The 19576-nt window shown below is 50.9% G+C and overlaps 7 protein-coding genes across 7 annotated transcripts; 5 read left to right on the top strand and 2 right to left on the bottom strand.

Moving 5' to 3' along the window:
* Nucleotides 1-24: 24 nt before the first annotated feature.
* On the bottom strand, nt 25-1095 carry YALI1_E40144g (uncharacterized protein; the record flags this gene model as incomplete). The annotated part of the gene is made up of 1 exon (XM_504748.3): nt 25-1095. The coding sequence occupies one exon, from the start codon at nt 1093-1095 to the stop codon at nt 25-27; it is 1071 nt and encodes a 356-aa protein (XP_504748.1).
* A 236-nt stretch (nt 1096-1331) lies between these two features.
* Nucleotides 1332-5720, bottom strand: YALI1_E40097g (uncharacterized protein; the record flags this gene model as incomplete). The annotated part of the gene is made up of 1 exon (XM_504747.3): nt 1332-5720. One exon carries the CDS (start codon nt 5718-5720, stop codon nt 1332-1334), a length of 4389 nt encoding a protein of 1462 aa, XP_504747.3.
* Nucleotides 5721-6524: 804 nt separating this feature from the next.
* YALI1_E40089g (uncharacterized protein) lies at nt 6525-7349 on the top strand (the record flags this gene model as incomplete). Its single annotated transcript, XM_504746.3, has 1 exon — nt 6525-7349. The coding sequence occupies one exon, from the start codon at nt 6525-6527 to the stop codon at nt 7347-7349; it is 825 nt and encodes a 274-aa protein (XP_504746.3).
* Nucleotides 7350-7607: 258 nt separating this feature from the next.
* On the top strand, nt 7608-11629 carry YALI1_E40076g (uncharacterized protein; the record flags this gene model as incomplete). Its single annotated transcript, XM_504745.3, has 2 exons — nt 7608-7833; nt 7887-11629. The coding sequence occupies 2 exons, from the start codon at nt 7608-7610 to the stop codon at nt 11627-11629; spliced, it is 3969 nt and encodes a 1322-aa protein (XP_504745.1).
* A 629-nt stretch (nt 11630-12258) lies between these two features.
* Nucleotides 12259-15528, top strand: YALI1_E40032g (uncharacterized protein; the record flags this gene model as incomplete). Its single annotated transcript, XM_504744.3, has 1 exon — nt 12259-15528. The coding sequence occupies one exon, from the start codon at nt 12259-12261 to the stop codon at nt 15526-15528; it is 3270 nt and encodes a 1089-aa protein (XP_504744.1).
* A 900-nt stretch (nt 15529-16428) lies between these two features.
* YALI1_E39990g (uncharacterized protein) lies at nt 16429-16746 on the top strand (the record flags this gene model as incomplete). Its single annotated transcript, XM_068283187.1, has 1 exon — nt 16429-16746. The coding sequence occupies one exon, from the start codon at nt 16429-16431 to the stop codon at nt 16744-16746; it is 318 nt and encodes a 105-aa protein (XP_068139288.1).
* Nucleotides 16747-17148: 402 nt separating this feature from the next.
* Nucleotides 17149-19503, top strand: YALI1_E39983g (uncharacterized protein; the record flags this gene model as incomplete). Its single annotated transcript, XM_504742.3, has 1 exon — nt 17149-19503. The coding sequence occupies one exon, from the start codon at nt 17149-17151 to the stop codon at nt 19501-19503; it is 2355 nt and encodes a 784-aa protein (XP_504742.3).
* Nucleotides 19504-19576: the final 73 nt, after the last annotated feature.

Here is a 19576-nt window from a genome sequence, read left to right as displayed (position 1 = left end):
AGTACAAGTAGTCATTAACCAGCCCTACAACTCAATGTTGCCCTGACTCTGGTACTTGATACCCTGACCAGGAGGAGGGGGCGCAGCTTCATCTCGCCCAGCAGCTCCGTCCTTGTTAGAACTTCCGCCCTTACTTCGAAGATACTTTTTGATCATCTGGCCGAGCTTCCACTGCTCGTCTGAGGACGATCCCAGGTTTCGAGGCTTACCCCATGCAACACGAAGACGACAGCCGTTCAGGACTAGTCGTCCTCCACTTATGGCAGCAGCAGCTTTCTCTGCAGCAGCTCGAGTCTCAAACACCACATACCCACAATGAGCCCGATGTACAACCGTCAACAAAGAGATGGTTCCTCCAGTCTCCGTGAAATGCTTTCTGATCACGTGCTCTGGAAGATCGTCCTCTACACCCATGAAAAACAAGCTCTTGATAGAGGCGTCCTTGGGCACAGGTGTTGTACTGCCCGTCAGAGGAAGCTTGGATGCAATTTTGGTGACATCGGCCGTCAGAGCCTTACTGTCGCGGCTGTCAGCAGGCCGTTTATCCTTCTGGCCCTTTTCATAAAGCTCTTTTCTGTACGGCATGGCGTTAGCCAGCTGCTTCAACAGTCCCTTGGCTGCACTCTGAGCCTTGCCTGTACCAGTGACTGAGTTGTCCGTAAGAAGTCGTTGATCCTGCTTCAGTTGCTCCTCGTAGTTTTGAGCAATAAACTGCTTGGTGATGGTGTTGGAAGATGAGCTCAGAGAGAGTCCCCCGCCGCCTCCCTCCTGCTCCATTTTCAAAGCTGCATCTCGAATAGCCAACGGCAGTCCATATGTGAGATCGAGAGAACACGACTGGCAACAGTTCTTCTGTCGCGAACAAGTAAGACAAACGTTCGTCTTCAGCGGCTTTCCTCGAGAAGAGCCTTTTTGTGCACGTTCTGGTTGCCACCGGAACACTGTGAAAGGTCTTGTACACATTTTGCACTCGGCACCGTACTTTTCTTTAGTCATTCGAATGTAGGGGTTGGCACCAAGACACTGGGTGCACACTGCAGGCACCTCAGTGTCCTCCCACGTGATTTTGTTGGTGTCTGACTTGGTCGTTTGCATGGGGATGTGTGATGATGATGGTGAATTCACCGTCAAATATTTCCTAAACTACAAACTTTGATATTTCTGTCTGCATCCTGATATCGATATTCAGGTTTAGGGTTAGTAGATAGTGGGGAGGAAGCACAGCACTGAACAAAGCAGTAATTGGGCAACTACAGTACTTCTACATTACAACTACAAATAACACATGGTATGACATAATAATGAATATAAATTAAAGAGCTTCCTCCACATCAATACCTCAATCTCCTCCCGGTGTGCGACTTGTACAATGTACGCTTCAGATGACTCATTTCACTGTTGAGGTTGGAAGACCACTGAATAGATCCAGGCTCTGCTCGAATTCCAGGGCCATCAGGATCGTTGTTAGAGTACCGAACCACGTCGTCAATGAACTCGAGTGACTTTCTGAGCACCTCCTTGTTGCCAACGAGCTTGTCAATCTCATTGGGCAGAGCAGTGACGGGCTGACCGAGCTGACGGGTCAACATGGTAAGAATCCTGCGAGCATGCTCGACACCCATCGAGTCAACTAGATAGAGTTGCAGCCGGTTGTACTCGTCATCATGTGCAGCTCCCGTCATGGACCCGGCACACCTACGATACCGCTCGTTGGCCAGAAACATCTCGATCTTCTGACGAGCAAGAGACACCAGGGCAGGGTCCTTGCCTCCGTAACCACTGTCGGAGCCAATGTTGATGTTGACTCGAACGTTGTCGCCAGACTCTCGTCGTCTATGAGGCTCGTAGTCTCGATAAGAGTCTCGATAAGAGTCGTGACGAGACTCCGCATGCCGCTCGGTCTCCCGACGTCGTCCACGGGCCAGCTCGTTCTCGGAATCAAGACGCCGCTGTCTCTCGCTCTCGATCTCCAGCTTCAAACGTTCAATCTCACGGTCATGAGACAGCTGCAGCCGCTCCTTCTCCCGTTTGAGAAGGTTCAGCTCAGCAGATCGAAGAGACTCGGAGGCATTGGAAGACTGGTGAAGACTCTCACGCTCCTGAAGAGCCTCCAGAGATCGACAACGCTCGGCGAGAACTCGCTCTGAAGACTCCAGCCGCGCACGGGCCCGAGTCGCCTCCAACAGCTTGGCAGCATTGGAAGCCTCAGCCTTGGAAAGATCGTCGTTCTCCTTCTGCAAAGTCTCAGACATGAGAACGTAGGAGTCGAGGTCGGACTTATGAGCCAGCCTCTCCCGCTCTCGGTCTTCTCTTTCGGCAGAAAGCTGGCTTTGCAGAGATTCGACACGGTTGCACTCCTCCTTGAACTTGGCGCTGACAGACGCTCGGGCCCTCTTCAGCTCTGCTTGAGTGGTCTTGAGAGTGTCGATGCTCTGCTGAAGTCCAGAGAGCAGAACTTCGATGGGGGTGTAGGCCGTGCACGTCAGCACCTGACCAGCAAGAGCCCGGATCTGCCCTTCAAGCTCCTTGCGACCGCTCTCGGCCGCCTCCTGCTCGCCGAGAAGCTGCGCGTGGTCCGTCTCCAATTGGGTCTTGAGCTGGTGGATCTGAGCTTTGGCCTCTGCGAGATTCTCGTCCCCAGTCGCCTTGAGACGGTTAGCAACGTTCAGTGCAATTTTGGTGTGGGTGTGGTTATTCTCGAGTTGCTTAAACTCCTTGTTAACCGCCTCAAGCTGACACTCCAGATCCCGGACCTTGCTGGAAGCCTGGCTGCCACCCAGCTTTACCTGGTTGGACAGAGCTAAGATCTCATCGTCCTTGTCCTTTACAGCAGACTCCAGTCGAGCCACGGTGGCCGTCAGCACGGAAATTTCCTCTTGACTGGAGGTAAGCGTGGAGCTAATCTGAGATTTTTCGATCTTAGCACTCTTGAGCTGAGACTCCAAAGAAGTGACACAGGCAGAAAGGTCCAACTGCTGGGCTGACTTCTCCGCCAGAACCTCCTGCTTCGCTTCAAGATCGGCCACCGCCCGTGTCCTCTCCTGCTGAGCCTGATCGAGAGCACCCAGCAGCTCATCCATCCTCTCCTTCGTTGTCTCCTGTGAATACTCGAGCTTCTCTTCGAGACCGGCAATCCTTTCCCGAAGAATCACTTCCGTGGCCTTGCTGTCCGCAATACGCTTGGTCGCGACCTTCTCGGCACGCTGAAGTTTCACGATCTGGGCTTCCAGCCTTTCGACAGACTGGCGCAGTGCATCTTTCTCATCATCAATAACATCATGTGGGCTTTTCTGTACAGGATCTCCCGACACGACAATGTTATCGACAACGCTGGCAGGCTCCTGGACGCCAGGCTTCTGAACACCATCTACCACGCCCTGGTCTTTAAGATTATCACTGTGGGTAAAGGAATCCTTGATATTGCATTGAAGCGCCTCCAGCTCCCCTGCCTGCTCGTTCTTCTCATCTGTCAGCTTAAAAATTCGCAAGGTCAGCTTGTTCGCCTCGTCGACAGTCTCGTTGATCTTGATCTCCTGTCGTTCAAGCTCGCATGACAAAGAGCTCGGCACTCCATCTTTATCGTCCCACAATCCATCATCATGGCTCTGGGCATCTTGCACTCCACGATGCAATGCTTCAAGGCGGTCAGCCAATCCTGTCATGGTCGACAGCAAATCCTTCTTACTGCTATTCAGCTTGCAACGGAGTTTTGTATTGGCTTCCTTCAACATGGCGTAGGTATCAGAGGCAGTCACGAGATCCTGTTTAGGCACAGTGGTAGATTCCAGGCGCGTAATGGTCTGATTCAAGTTCGCAACATCGGTCTTTAGAGCATCGACCTTGTTACACTCAGCAGTCAGCGCAGTGAAGAGACGTCTACACCTTTCGGAGAGAGATGAGTAGCGCGTAACAACAGGGTTGGGTCGATGACGATACCCCTCATGCTGCTCTCGAGTCGAGCGCTCGAACGTGTCAGAGTGGCGTCGCAACTCCTGTTCATCCAGTGATGGAGGCTCCTCTGTCGGGTGGGATTCCTCGGTTGAGCAAGAATCCTCCATAGGAAGATGCTCCTCTGGCGAATGAAATTCCTCTACCGCAGGCTCATTTTCTTCTGCCACTTGCGGTGGCTGCTCTTGTTCCACTCGAGGTTCTTGCACATGCGGTTCTTGCGCTGACGGCTCTTGCATTGGCGGCTCTGGCACTGGAGGCTCTTGCACTTGAGATTCTGGTACTAGCGTCTCTTGCACTGGCGGCTCTTGCGCTGGCGGTCCTGGCACTGGAGGCTCTTGCGCTGGCGGCTCTGGCACTGGTGGCTCTGGCACTGGCGGCTCTGGCACTGGAGATTCTGGCACTAGCATCTCTTGCACTGGAGGCTCTTGCGCTGGCGGCTCTTGGCCGTAGACGACCACCGCGGAAGTGACTGGCGTCCTCTCAGCCGCCGAAGAAACAAGGGCAGACCTGGCTACCGGTGTAGAAGTAGCGGGTGCGGGTGCAGTGGATGGAGCAGAAACAGGGGTAGCCGGCTCAGTAGAAGCAGCAGATGTACGAGCACGGGATTGGTTAAGATCACCAGGGGTATTCCGCTGTTCCTGTAGAGACGATGGCGTGGAAGGAAGAGGCTCTGGGGGGGTAGCAGCGGTATGAACAGGTATTCTGGCAAAAGAAACCCTTTTAGAAATGGTCACTCGGTTCGGAGCATCCGCCGATGAGGATGCAACAGGACCGGGAGCAGAAGCCGACCTGAGAGACGTGGGGTGCAAAGAGAACTCGCCAGCAGCGCTCGTCTGCACAGTATCAGCTGGCCCGGAAGACGTACCGGCCTCAGCGGGCGAGGGGGAAGTAGATCTCATATCAACAGACGACGAAGCGACAGGGGCATTATTGTCAATTGGGTGGTTTTCAGTCCCCCCACGCACCGGTGACTCTGAAGGGTTCCAGGACTTTCTTCTCTTTCGAGGGTTGGGTCTATTGGAAATGTTATCCAGCGCTTGTCGGTTCGAGCTTGTCGTGGATCCACTCATGGTTGGTGACAATGTCAGGCTGTGGCGGTGTCTGATGGCAGAAGTGTTTGTGGGAGTGGTAGCGCAACTGGAGAGATCACTTCCGGAGTCGCTAGCGTAGTCGAAGTAGGCTTGTTGGGGATCAGGAATGTCTTGGGGGATGTGGGACGCTTCCTGGTGTGCTCCGAGAGTGGTGGGGGCAGCTGTAGGGGGGTCTTTGGTATAAAGAGGAGAGGTCGAGGGAAATCTGTGGACGTCTTTATCAATGGTCGTGTTCATGGAGCTGTGTGGCAGGCTGTCTGAATCTGAATTCTCAAATGCAGACTCTCCGACAGCCTCAAAAGGGGGCCTTACAAACACATGGGGAGCTGACGCCAGAACGGCGCTGAACTGGCTGCCAGTCAGCGAGTCGCCGTCGTCGCTGCTGAAGATGCTCTGGTAGCTGTAATCTTCCACTCGTCCGTTCCAGCCGCTGAGAAAAAACTGGTCTCCGCTCTCGCTGGTCGGACTGTCATCAGCCCCAATAAATGCACTTCGGTCGGGGGTTGCCACATGGAAAGAGATGTCGCGTCTCAGATCTTTTTGTGTCGCAGTCGGCGGCTTGGGCGAGTCCATGGCACCCAATGAAGATGTGTCGCTCCAGCGTGAGTTGTTGGCCAACACTGGCGTGGACCTGTGTCGAGCCAGATGCTTCTTCCTAGTGCCACGAGTGTAAGACATTGTCAAGACAGCTCCGTGACTGAAGAAGACTTTCTTTTTTGTAGTAGCCGAGTTGCTAGCGCTCGTAGCAAGTAGCAGATAGTGTGTCTGTCGTTAGCTGGTGATCTTCAGCGACCTGTTGCAATGTCAAGTTGTGTTGTTTGGTAAAGTACGATACGAGTAACACTATTCACTATTGTTTGTTTGGGACTCACGTCCGAGTCACGAAACCTTGTTCGTTTTAGACACAAAAGGCAGCTGGAGCGCAGTTGAGATGCACTCTACTACCAGTACCACACACTCAGTTTAAGGTGCTCCCAGCCCCAACTTTTGTGTGCCCTCACTCAGTACGAGTACTTGTACTACAAAGCAGCTACCTTGAGATATCACTAAAGCAACGCAGATACCATGGACGAGCCGTCTCGAAACGCTTACCAGGCTATCCACTTTGCAGTGGACGCACGATACCGGCTAGTAAAGCGACTGGGCCAGGGCACTTATGGCACAGTGTGCTCAGCACAGGACCTCAAGAGCGAAGACCAGCACCTGATTGCAGTCAAGAAGGTCAACAACATCTTCAATCGCGAGGTGCTTGTGCGACGGGCTCTAAGAGAGCTCCGGTTGATGCGCTGCTTGCGTGGCCACCGAAACGTGAGATTTCACCCTTGATGTGATACCCTGCATTATGAAACCCCACTAACACAGATTGTCAGCCTCATAGACCTCGACTACGTGACCAAGACGCCATATGATGGTCTCTATTGTTACCAAGGTGAGTGTTGATGCAACACAAGCAGCCCCAAGCAGTCAATTAACACAGAACTGATGGACTTTGACCTCATTAACGTCATCAGAGGACCCATCGAGCTCACAAACCTCCACCTCCAAAGCTTCATGTACCAGCTGTTGTGTGGAGTCAAGTATATCCACTCCGGCAGGGTCATCCACCGTGATCTCAAGCCTGGAAACCTCCTCGTCAGCCGAGATGGAGTTGTCAAGATCTGCGACTTTGGCCTGGCCCGAGGAATGAACTATGACCTCAATGACAAGACACAAATCACAGCCTACGTCGCCACGAGATGGTACCGTGCTCCGGAGCTGATCATGAGCTACCGAAACTACACGGAGGCCATCGACATATGGGCTGTCGGCTGCATATTTGGAGAGCTACTGGGTAGACACCCGCTCTTCCAAGGCCAGAACCCTATGGATCAGCTCAAGAAGATCTGCAAAGTGGTAGGGATCCCTTCCAAGCCAGTCTTGGAGCGCATGGGCATCAAGAAGACCTGGGAGGTGCTGGAATCCAACATGCCTCAGTATACGGGCATCCCATACTCCAAGTTGTTCCCCGATGCAGATTTTGCAGCGTTGGACCTGATTGGAAAGCTGCTTCGGTTCGACCCCACCAAGCGTGTGAGCGCTGTTGGAGCTCTGCGCCACAAGTACCTTGCCAATTTTCAAAACTCTTCCAGTGAGGCCATCATGACCAGCCCCGTCGATTTCAACTTTGAGTCGCTTAGTTTTGAGAACTTGAAAGCTGAACTGGAGGAGGAAGTCCGGGGTTTCCGTCGTGAGGTTCGCGGAATCCCTCCAGGAGGTCCCATTCATCCCCACCGTCTCTATCACCAAGACTACATTCACACACGGTAAATAGCGCGAATATATATTTATAGCTGACGTAAGGAAGACGGGCTATTATTGTAGAATTTCAAGATTGGAGACAAGTTGCGTCTTCAGTTGCCTTCTTGACTTCAGTTGTGTGTATCGTTATGCCATCACGTGATTCAACTTAGTTCCGCATGTCACCTTTATCGTGCATGATGTGGGTGCTGTGGTCTAGAGGGGCGTTCTATACATCAACCTATCAACAACATCACAGCATAGAAACGGGTTCCTACTTGTTCTACCATGGGAGCACAGATATCGTTGGTATCGACGTCTGCTGCCACAGTCAGTATCGAGGCCTATGTGGCAGAGCTCAACGACATTCTCTATGAAAAGAAGCTTGGCAACTCTCGGTTTCTCAAGACCATCCAAGGCTCGAGGATAGACAGCAATGAGAGCGTGATTGTCAAGGTATTCATTAAGCCCAGTCCACGGGTGGATCTGAGCAGCTACGGAAAGCAGCTTGAAAGTGAGTATATCGTATTGTGGCGATTGAATGGTTGACCGCCGTTACTAACTCAGACCAACGGAAGCTATTGGCAGATGTGCCCAATGCAGCACCTTACCAGCGACTATTGGAGACGGAGCGAGCAGGATATCTGGTGAGGCAGAATTTTAAGACCAATCTTTACGACCGAATCAGCACCCGACCGTTTCTGGATCTCACCGAGAAGAAGTGGATTGCATTTCAACTGCTCAAGGGCCTAGAGCAGTGTCACGCCCGAGGCGTGTTCCATGGTGACATCAAGAGTGAAAACACGCTTGTGACGTCGTGGAACTGGGCTTTGTTATCGGATTTTGCACCCTTTAAGCCAGTTAGCTTGCCGTCAGACGACCCTTCGTTCTTCTCCTTTTTCTTCGACACCTCATTACGGCGAACATGTTATCTTGCGCCTGAGCGCTTCGCAGACGTCAATTCTTCCAGTCCCCAGAGCGCGCCCCAGGAGATGGAGCTTACCGGAGCTCATGATGTGTTCAGTTTGGGATGCGTGATTGCAGAGCTGTTCTGTGAAGGTACCCCTATTTTCTCCCTGTCACAACTCTACAAGTATCGCCAAGGCGAGTACGAGCCGCAGCTGGATGGAATCGAGGACGAAGGAACACGGGATATGGTACGAAGCATGATATCTCTCAAGCCTGAAGACCGGCTTAGTGCATCTGAATATCTGAACCAGTTCAAGGGATCTGCATTTCCTCCAGAGTTCTACGACTTTGTGTACGACTTCATTTCGTCATTGACGTACATGAAGGGCCCCACGGCGTGCGACGACCGAATTGAAAGCATTCACCTCAACTTCAAAATGACACCCGAGTGGGGTGTGCCAAAGAAGTCGGACTTGGCATTTGCTCTGCCACCCACAGAGGAGAGCGTCACAATCAACCTACCAGGTGTCAAGGATTGGGTTATCAGAGACCTTCAGCACGAAGCAGATGAACTTCCCTTAATTTATTTATCGGTCATTTTCACGGCCCTTAAACACACTACCTCCTCCATCAGTCGAATAAAGGCCTGTGACCTCATTCTCATGTTCTCGCAATTTGTCAACGATGAGGTTCGACTCGACAGAACTTTACCTTATCTGGTTTCTCTTCTCAACGACTCAGTGGCTGTTGTTCAGGTAGCTGCCATCCGCAGTGTGGCTCATCTCATGAAAATGGTCCAAGCTATCACTCCTTTGAACAAGACTGTCTTCTCCGAGTACCTGGTACCTAGATTATTGCCACTAATCAATTCTAATGAGGTGATTGTAAGAGAAGCTCTGGCTCTTTATCTCCCCTTGTTTGCCAAGACTGCTGGCCGTCTGGCTAACATGACTACAACCATAAACGGCAACAAGACACAGAACGTTAATACTGAGAGGGAGGAGTTGGTGGAGTCTTTTGAAGACTGTGCGGTTGGACTGATCACAGACACAGAGCCAGTCGTCAAGGTAGCACTACTGAAGAACATCCTGGACCTTGCTGTTTTCTTTGGCAAGCGAAGAACCAATGATGTGCTTCTCAGTCATCTCATCACATATCTCAATGACCGAAATTACGCCTTGAGATTGGCATTTTTCGATGCCATGCTAGAATTGGCTCCTTTTATCGGTGCAGTGTCGTTGGAGCGATACATACTCCCACTCATGATTCAGACTCTCGCTGACAGCGAAGAGGCCGTTGTGCATAAGATCATGAGCGTGTTGTGTGTGTTCGCCGAGCTGGGGCTAATTCGAAAGGCAGTCATTTGGGAGACTACTGGAATTGCTCTCAAGCTCACTCTGAGTCCCAACAACTGGATCCGGTTGGCTGCCTTCAAGTTTGTCCATGTCTGTTCGCTGTGGCTGAACACTGCTGAGAAGTTCTGTCTCTTGTTTCCCGCTGTTCGTCCATACCTGGCAAACGATGTGACAGATTTCGATCTTGAGACTCTGTACTTCAATTCCAAGAAGCCGCTCAGCCGAGCAGTGTTTTCTCTGGCTATCACGTGGGCTGGAAAGAAGAGCTCCAACTCACTTTTCTGGGATATGGATTCAAAACCCACGCCCCATGAGTCCCTTGCTCAAAGTCTTGTTCTTTCTCAACTTCCCGGTCAAATGAGCAACTTTGCTGTGAGCACTGTCAAGATGGACGCCAGCAACATGACGTACGACTCTATTCCTCGGTCCCCAGAAGACGATATCTGGATTGGAAAACTGCAAAATATTGGTTTCGATACAGCAGATCTCTGGAAGCTTGCAACCATGAGACCATACATCTTGCAATTGGCAGGTCAGATTGCACAAACCAGGGAGGAGAACGACGCTGGAGCTCTGGATCTCGATGGAGTTCCACTTAACAACATCTTCTTGAAAGAGGGCGTGACCTTCCCTGATGAAACCAAACCTGCCACATTCTCCAGTTATGACGGCAAGGACGTCTATGTTCAGCAGATGCTTCACCAAGCTTACCTGGAAGCCTCCGAGTCTATCAGAGAGAACCCCGAGGGCGCTGTTGAGACTCAGACTATGAACTCGAAGCGATGGAAGCCTACTGGTACACTGGTCGCCATCTCCAACGAACACACGGCTCAGATTAACCGAATAGTCGTTAGCCACAATCAGCAGGTGTTTGCTACTGGCTCTGACGACGGCACTGTCAGGATATGGGAGAGTGACAAGCTCGAGAAGAACGTAATCTTCAAGAGCTGTCTTACTATTGACCTCCAATCAAAGGTCAAGGCACTTGCATTCGCCACAACCAATATCCTTGTTGCAGCCACCGAGTCCTCAAAGTTGGTGTTAATCAAACTTGTATTCGAAAAGGAGAGATGCAAGCGATACGAGATCATGTATACCCACAAGCTCCCTAGTGGCTACTGCACCTGGCTGGAGCTGCATAGACAAACCATGGTCATGTGCACTACCAGAGGCCGTGTTGAGGCTCTGGATATCAGAGGTATCGAGGAAGGCTCTGTATCTCTTACCTTGCTTTATTCTCTCGAGAACCCCCCTCACTACGGTGTCCCCACAACCTTTGCAGTTGATAAGAGAGGCAATTGGCTTGTTGTTGGAACGTCTCGAGGTATTCTTACTCTCTGGGACCTTCGATTCCAGTTGCTGGTCAAGTCTTGGGGCATTCCAGGTCGAAAGACCATACATCGTATCTGTCTGCAACCCAGAGGTCGTGGAAAGCGCATCTTCGTCTCTGGCGGCTCTTCTGGCGGTTTGGTGACCGTATGGGATATCGAACGAGGCACCTGCAGCGAGATTTATCAACCATACAACTCCACCGTCGACACCATGAACTTCGAGCCTGTCCAGGTAGACAGTGAAGAGTTCCAGAGCTTCTATGGTGAGGCTGTAGCCGATGAAGGTATTCTAGAGGAGGATATTCAAGACGGAGAGGACTCCAAGTCGCTAATTGCCACTTCTCTCACTCTCACTGACGATGGCAAGTATGCTTACTTTGTCTATTCAACCTCCGACAGAATTGTCCGTCTCTGCGACATAAGCTCGCCTGAGAACTCGTGCGTTGTGTGTGGACTAGACGAGGATGGCTGCCGAGTGCAATACTCGCGGTTCCAGTCTCATCCCAAGATGGTTACTATCAGTGAGAAGCTAGTGTCTCCCGTGGTGAACAAGAAACGCGTTGGAAAACCCTCTCGATTCTCCATCATTTCTGCTGAGCAACAACGGAGCTTCAAGAACCACCAGGATCTTATCACCGACACAGCTATTCTTTTGCGACCATACGAGATGATCCTGTCTGTGGATCGAAGTGGTTACCTCAGGGTCTTCTCCTAACCTCATAATTTCCTATATATTAATGCATTTTTCTATTAGTAATCACTCAAATTGGTTGTTGGAGAGTTAAGTAATAACCAAGTAATTACTTATATAATTAACATCTCCGGGTTAAATCCGTGAGTGAAAAAACCTTGCTGGTATGCGACCACTTTAAACATCTCAAATCAATTACATATTAGCAGATCTCCTGAGCATCCCAGAAATGGAAGTACCATATGGCATGGATCACTCCAGAAAATACTTTATGACATGTTTCATCTCGACCAACCGACCTGTATGTATTCGACGCCCTTGTGCTTACTGCATAGAGAGGTGGAGCTTGTGCTAGGGACAATGCATGAGTTATCTCCAGTGAAATATAGATCTTGAGGGGTCTTTAAAATGGCGACGGCAAAGAGTATCCAAGGAGGAAAAAGTCAGAGTTGAAAAGAGACCATTACTTTAACACAATTGGTCTGAAACTCCCTCTGTTCCTGTCCTTCCGTCCTTCCTGTCCTCCTGCCAATATTTCGACAGAGTTCGGGGCCAAATTCCGCTAAGTCCAGCTGCAGGATAGAGTTCACCTCCACGCCAGCAACGAGTGAATATATCCATCACCAGACAGAAGGACACCTAGTCGCACACCAATGAGCTACCTGGGTCTGCCCGACAACCACCGCACGACCAGACGACTGTCTGTGGCTCCTCGAGACCACTCGGACCATGCGCCGTCACCCGTGACACGTAAGATCGATGAGCTGTGTCGAAAGGTGGACTACGAGTGGCCCGAGCTGGGTCGAGACAATGCCAACATCCTCGAGGTGTCGCTTTCGTTGATGGACACGTCTTCAATTGGAAAGGCCCGTTTCTCCAAGGACTACGAAAAACTCACCTCGGACATCAGCAACGTGCTCAAGGACGTGGTGAACGATAACTATCAGGGGTTCAACTCCTCGGTAGGCTCCTACAGATCTATCGCGCAGAGCATCGCCGAGTCGCATGACAATGTGCGGCAGCTCAAACAGCAGCTAGTGGAGAGCAAAAGTGCGCTGTCCCGAAACAAGCCCATTCTCAAGGAGTTGGGCGCTACGTCACAGCGATACAAGCAGATGATTCAGATTCTGGAAAAGATCAAGGATCTCAAGGCTGTTCCCGACAAGCTCGACACAGAAATCTCCAAGAAGCAGTTTCTCTCGGCACAAGAAACCCTCCACAGCGCCCTCAGATTCCTCGATGACGACGGACTAGCGTCAATCTCCTCATTGGAGGGTCTCAAAACCTACCTTCTTGCCCAGGAGTCGACCATCTTTGCACACCTCGTCGAGGAGCTGCATTCTCATCTGTATCTCAAATCTCCCTACTGCGACCGACGATGGGTGGGCAACATTTCAAACCTCAGTTCACAATCTCTGACAGGAGCAAGATCCGTTGGCGATATCGAACAGGTCATCATGGACAAGTTGGATCACGAAATCAGCAAGGGTGGAAAGGCAACCATGACTTTCTCTGGCTCCGAGGAACTGCGTGACTTCCTGTCTGACCTGGCAGAACACAAAGACCAACCTTTTGAAGAGAGCACAACTTCTCAGATGGCTAACCCCGAGCAAAACTCGTTCATCTACATCCAACTGATTCTCGAGACAGTCAATAACCTCAATCGTCTTCCGTCACTGTTTGAAATTGTTGACCAACGTCTGCCTATCGAGATCCACAAGCTCGTCGACAAGACAGTGCAGGAAGTTGCCGCGCGATTCCCCAAATCGTTACGTGACTTGCAAGAGTATGGCGGTGACAACACGGAGGAGCGAGGCAACTCCAACAACCCTTCTGCCACAGGCTACCTGTCTGACTTCTTTGGCCCTATCAATGGTGATATCGGGCTGAATGTGCTCAAGGACCTGGTCTGGACGCTGTATTCTAAGCTCTCCGCATGCCTTGAGGGTCACCGTGCATTCTACGAGGTGTCCAAGGCCATTACTAACAGACACGATGGACACAAAAAGACTCTGGAGTACAATTTTCTCGGAGTGTGGCAGACTATGGAATCCGAGGTCAAGATGCTACTCCGATCTTACATCACAGATGCATCCAACATCTCCGCACCAAACAGATTGGACTTTGACATTCCGGCGCCATTTAGACCCATGACCAAGCGAAGCAGTAGCACTCGAAAGCCCCTGTTCAAGCTTGATAACCCCGGAGGAATCCCTGATGAGTTCAATCAGGAGAATGATATTCTGAGAGGCGTCCTGGAACACTCTGTGCCTGGTTTGGCATCTGCATCTGGCAATGCCCTGCATTCTACATCTCGAAATGCAGGCTCTCCATTCGTCACTGTGGACACTGCTCTCAGTCACGAGATGCTCACTCCACCCAACGTCTTCAACGTTCGTGCTTTCCTTGATCCCACTCTTCTTTTCATGCAGAAAGTGCAGAACATCTTCCCCGACCCCAAGGTCACTGGAATCAGCCATCCTCGACAGTTTCTGGACGAGTTCCTCAGCTCAGTGTTCCTGCCTCAACTCGAGGACTCGTTGGAGAACGCCTTTTCAGCCACTGTGGAGTCGAACGAGGCTTTCCAGATCACGGATGGCCTCTCTTCGAAGCTGGCTGCCCCCATTTTCAAGTCGGCTGAGGCATTCTCTACGTTGGTCTTCCAGCTCTGTCGACTTCTCAACACCTCTTCTCTGTACCGTGAGAAGTATACGTCGTTAATCCTGTCCCTGATCTCCAAGTTTGTCGCAAGATACAAAATCTACTTCCAGACCCTAATCTCATGGGCTGACTCCGATAAGGACCAGAGCAAGATCCGTCTATGTGCCAGATGGGCGGAAGAGCCCAAGCTGCGAACCATTTCCACTGAGATTGTTCGAAATTCGCTCGACACTAATCAGCTCATCGACGAGGAGACCACCATACTGCTCAAATTGCAGGGCGGACTCCGAAAGATCCAGATCCCTATCACTAAACAGGACACTCTGGATCCCAAGTCCTTCCGTGCAATGTGCACCCTGGTGTCTTCCCTGGAATGGTCTCTTGAGCAGCTCGAGTCTCTACGAAACGTCGTCACCGAAACTCCCCCTACTTCTGCTTCTGGCGACTCTATGGCTGCTTCTGGTGAGCTTCGAAAGCGATGGACCCTTACAGATGCATCAAAGCTTGTATCTTCGTCCAGCGAGTCTGTTTCTGGACTCGTCAAGCTCACTTTGGCTGGTCAGGCAGTTGACGAGTTCGACAGGACGATGAAGGAGTACAAGTCTCTCTCATCTCAGTGTCTTGTCACTCTCCGGTGTGACATTCGTGTCCGAGTCATGCACTACATTGAGCAGGCTATGATCAACGGAGACTACTACCTAGACCATCCACTTGATGAGCGAGACACGTTTGTCAGCCAATTGGATGCTGACATTCTGCAGTGCGACGAGTGCATGTCTGGTCTTCTTAACCCTAACTTCAGACACGCGGTTCTCAAGGGAGTGTCCAAGTACATTGACAATGTCTTTGTGGCGTCCACTCAGTCCCTGCATGCTCTCAACGCCAATGGTGTGGCTAAGCTGCTCTACAACATCCACATTATCCAGCAGATGCTCAAGTCCATCATGGAGTCTCCACAGCAGATCACGTTCTCGTCGTCTCTCAAATACTATGAGCTGTTTGATCTCGATGCAGACACCATTCTGGCCGAGGTGAAGGAAGGAAAGTTGAAACAGTTCTCTACCGAGGATCTGCGAACGCTCATCAAGCTCAAGTTTAACGATGTCATTCATCAGCACGAGCGGCTTGACCGGCACGAGGCTGTTTCTTCGGCTCGAACACAGCTTCAGTCTGCTCTGACCAAGCTGAACGAAACCAAGTTCAACGACGCCAAGAAACAGGCTGTTCCTTCTCTTCCCCCTCGACAAGAGCCCTCTGCATGATGCTAATACGAGACAATTTGTATATGTAACGAATAATGATATTATAGATCTGATGGCATGTAAACATAGTCACAGGTACATACTGTTCGTACTCGTACGTTATTATGTACATACTGTACTGGTACAAGCACAACACATTTTAGATGTATTGTTTTTTTTTAACAAGTGCGCGTGGTCAGCTACTGTATCACATGGTTGCAAATTAATCGAACTCCTTTCATCTTGAGAAGTTATTTTTTTTGTCCAGATTTTCCTGTAAGGAATGAACAAGAAAAGTAGCGTGGTCCGTATTTCGGAGACGTACCACATGAGTACGATACTGTACAGTACATTAATGTAAGCAGGGTTATATACTGTTGTTCGCTAACCAAAATCACCTTTTAATCACCTCAATACAATACAACACCGACACCCGTACAGTATGTATTACAGTAAGTATCGCAAGTGTAGGTTTCTCCATCCGGCACCCATTACGTAACACACTTACGGCACGCGTACATGCATATCGCGTCTGGGACGCACAAACGCGGTCTACTAAAAGAGGAACTCAATCATCACGCGTGCAAAAGACAGATATTTTCAGTCTAGACAGCGCACCCATGAAGCCGACAGACAAAGCCACCAACGCCAAATCGTCGGTGTTTTCAGACGATGGGCCTTCCAGCTCGCCCACCACGCCATCAGAGGCTGGACTCAGCAGAACCAAGCGACGTGCGCCTGACTCCAAATCCAGTCCAAAAGCCAAGAGACAGGTATCGAACTCCATGGGCGACGAGTTTGATCTAGAAATGAGCCTCTCTTCTGACGACGATATGAGCACATTCAAGCGGCCTCCTCCAAAGCCCAAGTTCTCGCGGTCCACGAACTCAGTATCAGAACCCAAGAAGATCACAAAGGTCCATGGAGGCATCGCAAAGTCGCTGTCTGAGTTCATCATGGGTCCCAATTTCAAGATGCCTGAACCCAAGAAACAAACCCCCGAGCCCAAACCAGCTGAAAAGACCAAGTCGGCTCCTACATCCTCATTGTCAAAAGCTGCACCTTCGTCGAAGGCTCCAGCTGTTGACACTGCCCCAATGGAATCTTCTTCTTCAAAGTCTGCTGTGCTTCCTACCCCTCCAGTGTTTGTTGCAGCTAAGACAGGAAAGGTCCAGAACAAACCCAGGCCTTCGGAGATGGCCAAGTTGGCCAAACGCCGTACAAAGTCCGAAATCATAGCGAGGAGACTGGGTAAATCTAGAGAGGAGGCGGCAAAAATGATGGAAACATGGCAAGCAGCAAAGTCAGCAGAGTCAACACAGACTACTGTTGGCCAGTCAGCTCAACCTAGTCTTGCCACTGCTTCCAAGGCCGCATCTTCTGCCCAGCAAACTTCTACAGCCAAGCCGAGCCATGTGTCTTCTTCAAAGAACGCCGCGCATAAGACGCCTGCTGTTGGCACACCTGCGGAGACACTCTCTATGGCTACACAGAAGACATCTGTTGCACAACGGACACCTGCTGCACAAAGGACACCAGCTGCGAGGAGACCTTCCCCACACACAGCGCGAGCAACACCAACATCCCAGGGAGCGATGAATGTCAAGAAAGGCTAGAATCGAGACAGAGAGACAGATCCAGATGCAATTGAAGTCTCTTTTATCTGAGGAGCAGTGGGCCCAGCATCAAGCCAACCTCCGGAAGGCCAAGGCGAACATGGAGAAGGAATACGGGACCTCAAACGTGGTTATCCTGGACTCACCTCCTCGGGCACCTGTATCTCGACAAACTGCTGCTCCTCGAGCTCCCACCCCAAAAATGGCAACACCAAACACAGCTCCTCGCACAGCTCCTCCCTCACGCCACACTGCTGCACCCAGTTATACCTCTCCAGCTCCTCCACATACCCCCCATCACGTAGCCCCCGGATATATGACTGGATATGGACCTGGTGCCCCTGGTTACTGTCCTCCTACTACCGCTTGGTCTCCCTCACCTGAATTCCAGGGAAACTACCAGAGTACAGTCAAGTCACATCCCTTCCCAGGCTACTGTGGCAATACACCAACTAATGTACATCGACCTCAGTCCAATTCACCTCTTCTGCATACTCACTTGCCCTATGGACAGTCTCAAATGCCACATGGGAATCCTCCAGCATCACTTGTGGGATCTTCAGCATCTAAGATGCACACTCCAGCGCCACTGGTTGCTGCGTCCCCTGTTATCATCATTGACGACTCGCCGCCTCTGAAGAATGCACCATTGCCTCAGAATACCACCCCCACACCTGTTGGGAAGCCAGACCAGAAGCTAGCGGAGGAATCGCCACCTAAGCCTACTTCCAAGACTTCTGAAGAGTCCACTGTTAAGTCTTCTGAGGGGTCCACCGAGAAGCCCATTGAGTCGACTAAAGAGAAGCACGCCGAGAAGGCTGCTGAGGAGTCAGAACCTCCTGTTGGTGCTGCTACTCCCTCATCAGCAGCTTCGTCCACATGTTCTTCTCCAGTTGCAGTCACCGCTCCATCTTCACCAATTGTGACAACAACTACAGATGCTTCTTCACCAGCGGTCACGACAGCAACCCCATTACTTTCCTCCTCAGCCACACTCCCAGTTACTGCAACCGTTGCAGACTCAGCATCACCTCCTTCTGTCGAATCGTCCTCCCCTTTTGGACCCCTATCCCCTGACATGGCTACTCCGGTGCATGCGTCTCCTGCCATGGCTTTGTCGTCACCTCCCGTTGTCCCGGTTTCCCCTGTTCAAGAGGCACCAGCAAACTCTTCACCTGTGCGAGAAAATGCACCCATGGCAACATGTCCTGTCGAGATCTCGTCTCCTGTCGACATGGTTTCTCCAGAGACATCCGCCGCCCGTTTCGTTGGGTTGTTGTTCGCAAGAAACAGTGGTAATGATCTAGCGAACTTTGCGAAGTCTAAGGCAACGACATTCGGCAGGAATCACCAACCGCGCATGCCTAAATTCGTCGTGGCTGGCTCACCTTCAACGGCTACACCAAAGACGACAACCAACAAGAAGGAGCTCAAGGACGCCAACAGGAAGAGATCAAGTCACAAGGACACCAAACATGAGCTGACCACCTTATTGGACGAGCGCCTCAAGCAAAACAAGAAGCTCTTTCAGGTTCTCGAGACTCAGAGAAAGGAGCTTGACGTCCCCGAGTTCAAATTTCATTCCCCGACTCCCGTGGCAGGATGCGAATACAGTCAGATCGTGTATGACCGTCACTACACGTGTGTCTACGACCAGGAGAAGGATGTGTATAACCCAGTTACCCCAGGAACCAAGAGAGAGGACTTTGCACTTATTGTCTTCACAGCTAAGGAGCTTATGCGACTGGCTGAGCTTGAGAATGGAATGGAGACGATGTCTGAGATCAGGAAGAGTCCAGCTCTGTGTGGATGCAAGATTGCTGTGCTTCTAACCCAAGGACTGGAAAAGGCTCTTCAAAGTCTTTTTCACGCAGTGGAGGCAGACAAGCACAAGAAGCAACTGGGCGGGACTGGATACCTTCCCAAGAAGGATATCAGTGGCAACGAGGAGAAGGTCCATCGGGTCCGTCATTTTGTTAACACTCTGTACTTGACGCTCAGCTACAAGCCAGTGGACTTCAACACCGATAAGGAGCTCGCCGAGTACATTTGTCAGATGCATCTGGGTCGTTCTCTGCAACCCTATCGCCAGAAGCTCGAGCTTTACAGCTCTGAAACCAAGTCCTATAAGACCAAGAAGGAGTGTCTGAGATCTATGATAGAACAGCAGAAGCGAGTCACTCTCCAGGCTGCCAAGAACATCAGCGACCAGTTTGAATCTGCACAGGCCTTGGCCAAGGCATTCGACGAGAAGGGACCAAAGCTTCTGGTTGGTACTGGCCTTTCAGCTGGCAAGAAATTGGGTCCAATTACTTCTGACTACATCTACCAACTCTTCACTTGCAAGGATCCCACTAAGGAGATCTTCTCCCAGCTGTAACACTTTTTACTAAATTATTATTGTCATTTTCATTAGCGTAAATAGTCATATGGGATTATTCATTGTCATTATC

This window comes from Yarrowia lipolytica, chromosome 1E (genome assembly GCF_001761485.1).
Source record: "Yarrowia lipolytica chromosome 1E, complete sequence".
NCBI lineage: Eukaryota > Fungi > Ascomycota > Dipodascomycetes > Dipodascales > Yarrowia > Yarrowia lipolytica.
Note: the sequence above shows the minus strand (reverse complement) of the source record. Positions and strands in the feature narration are given on the sequence as shown.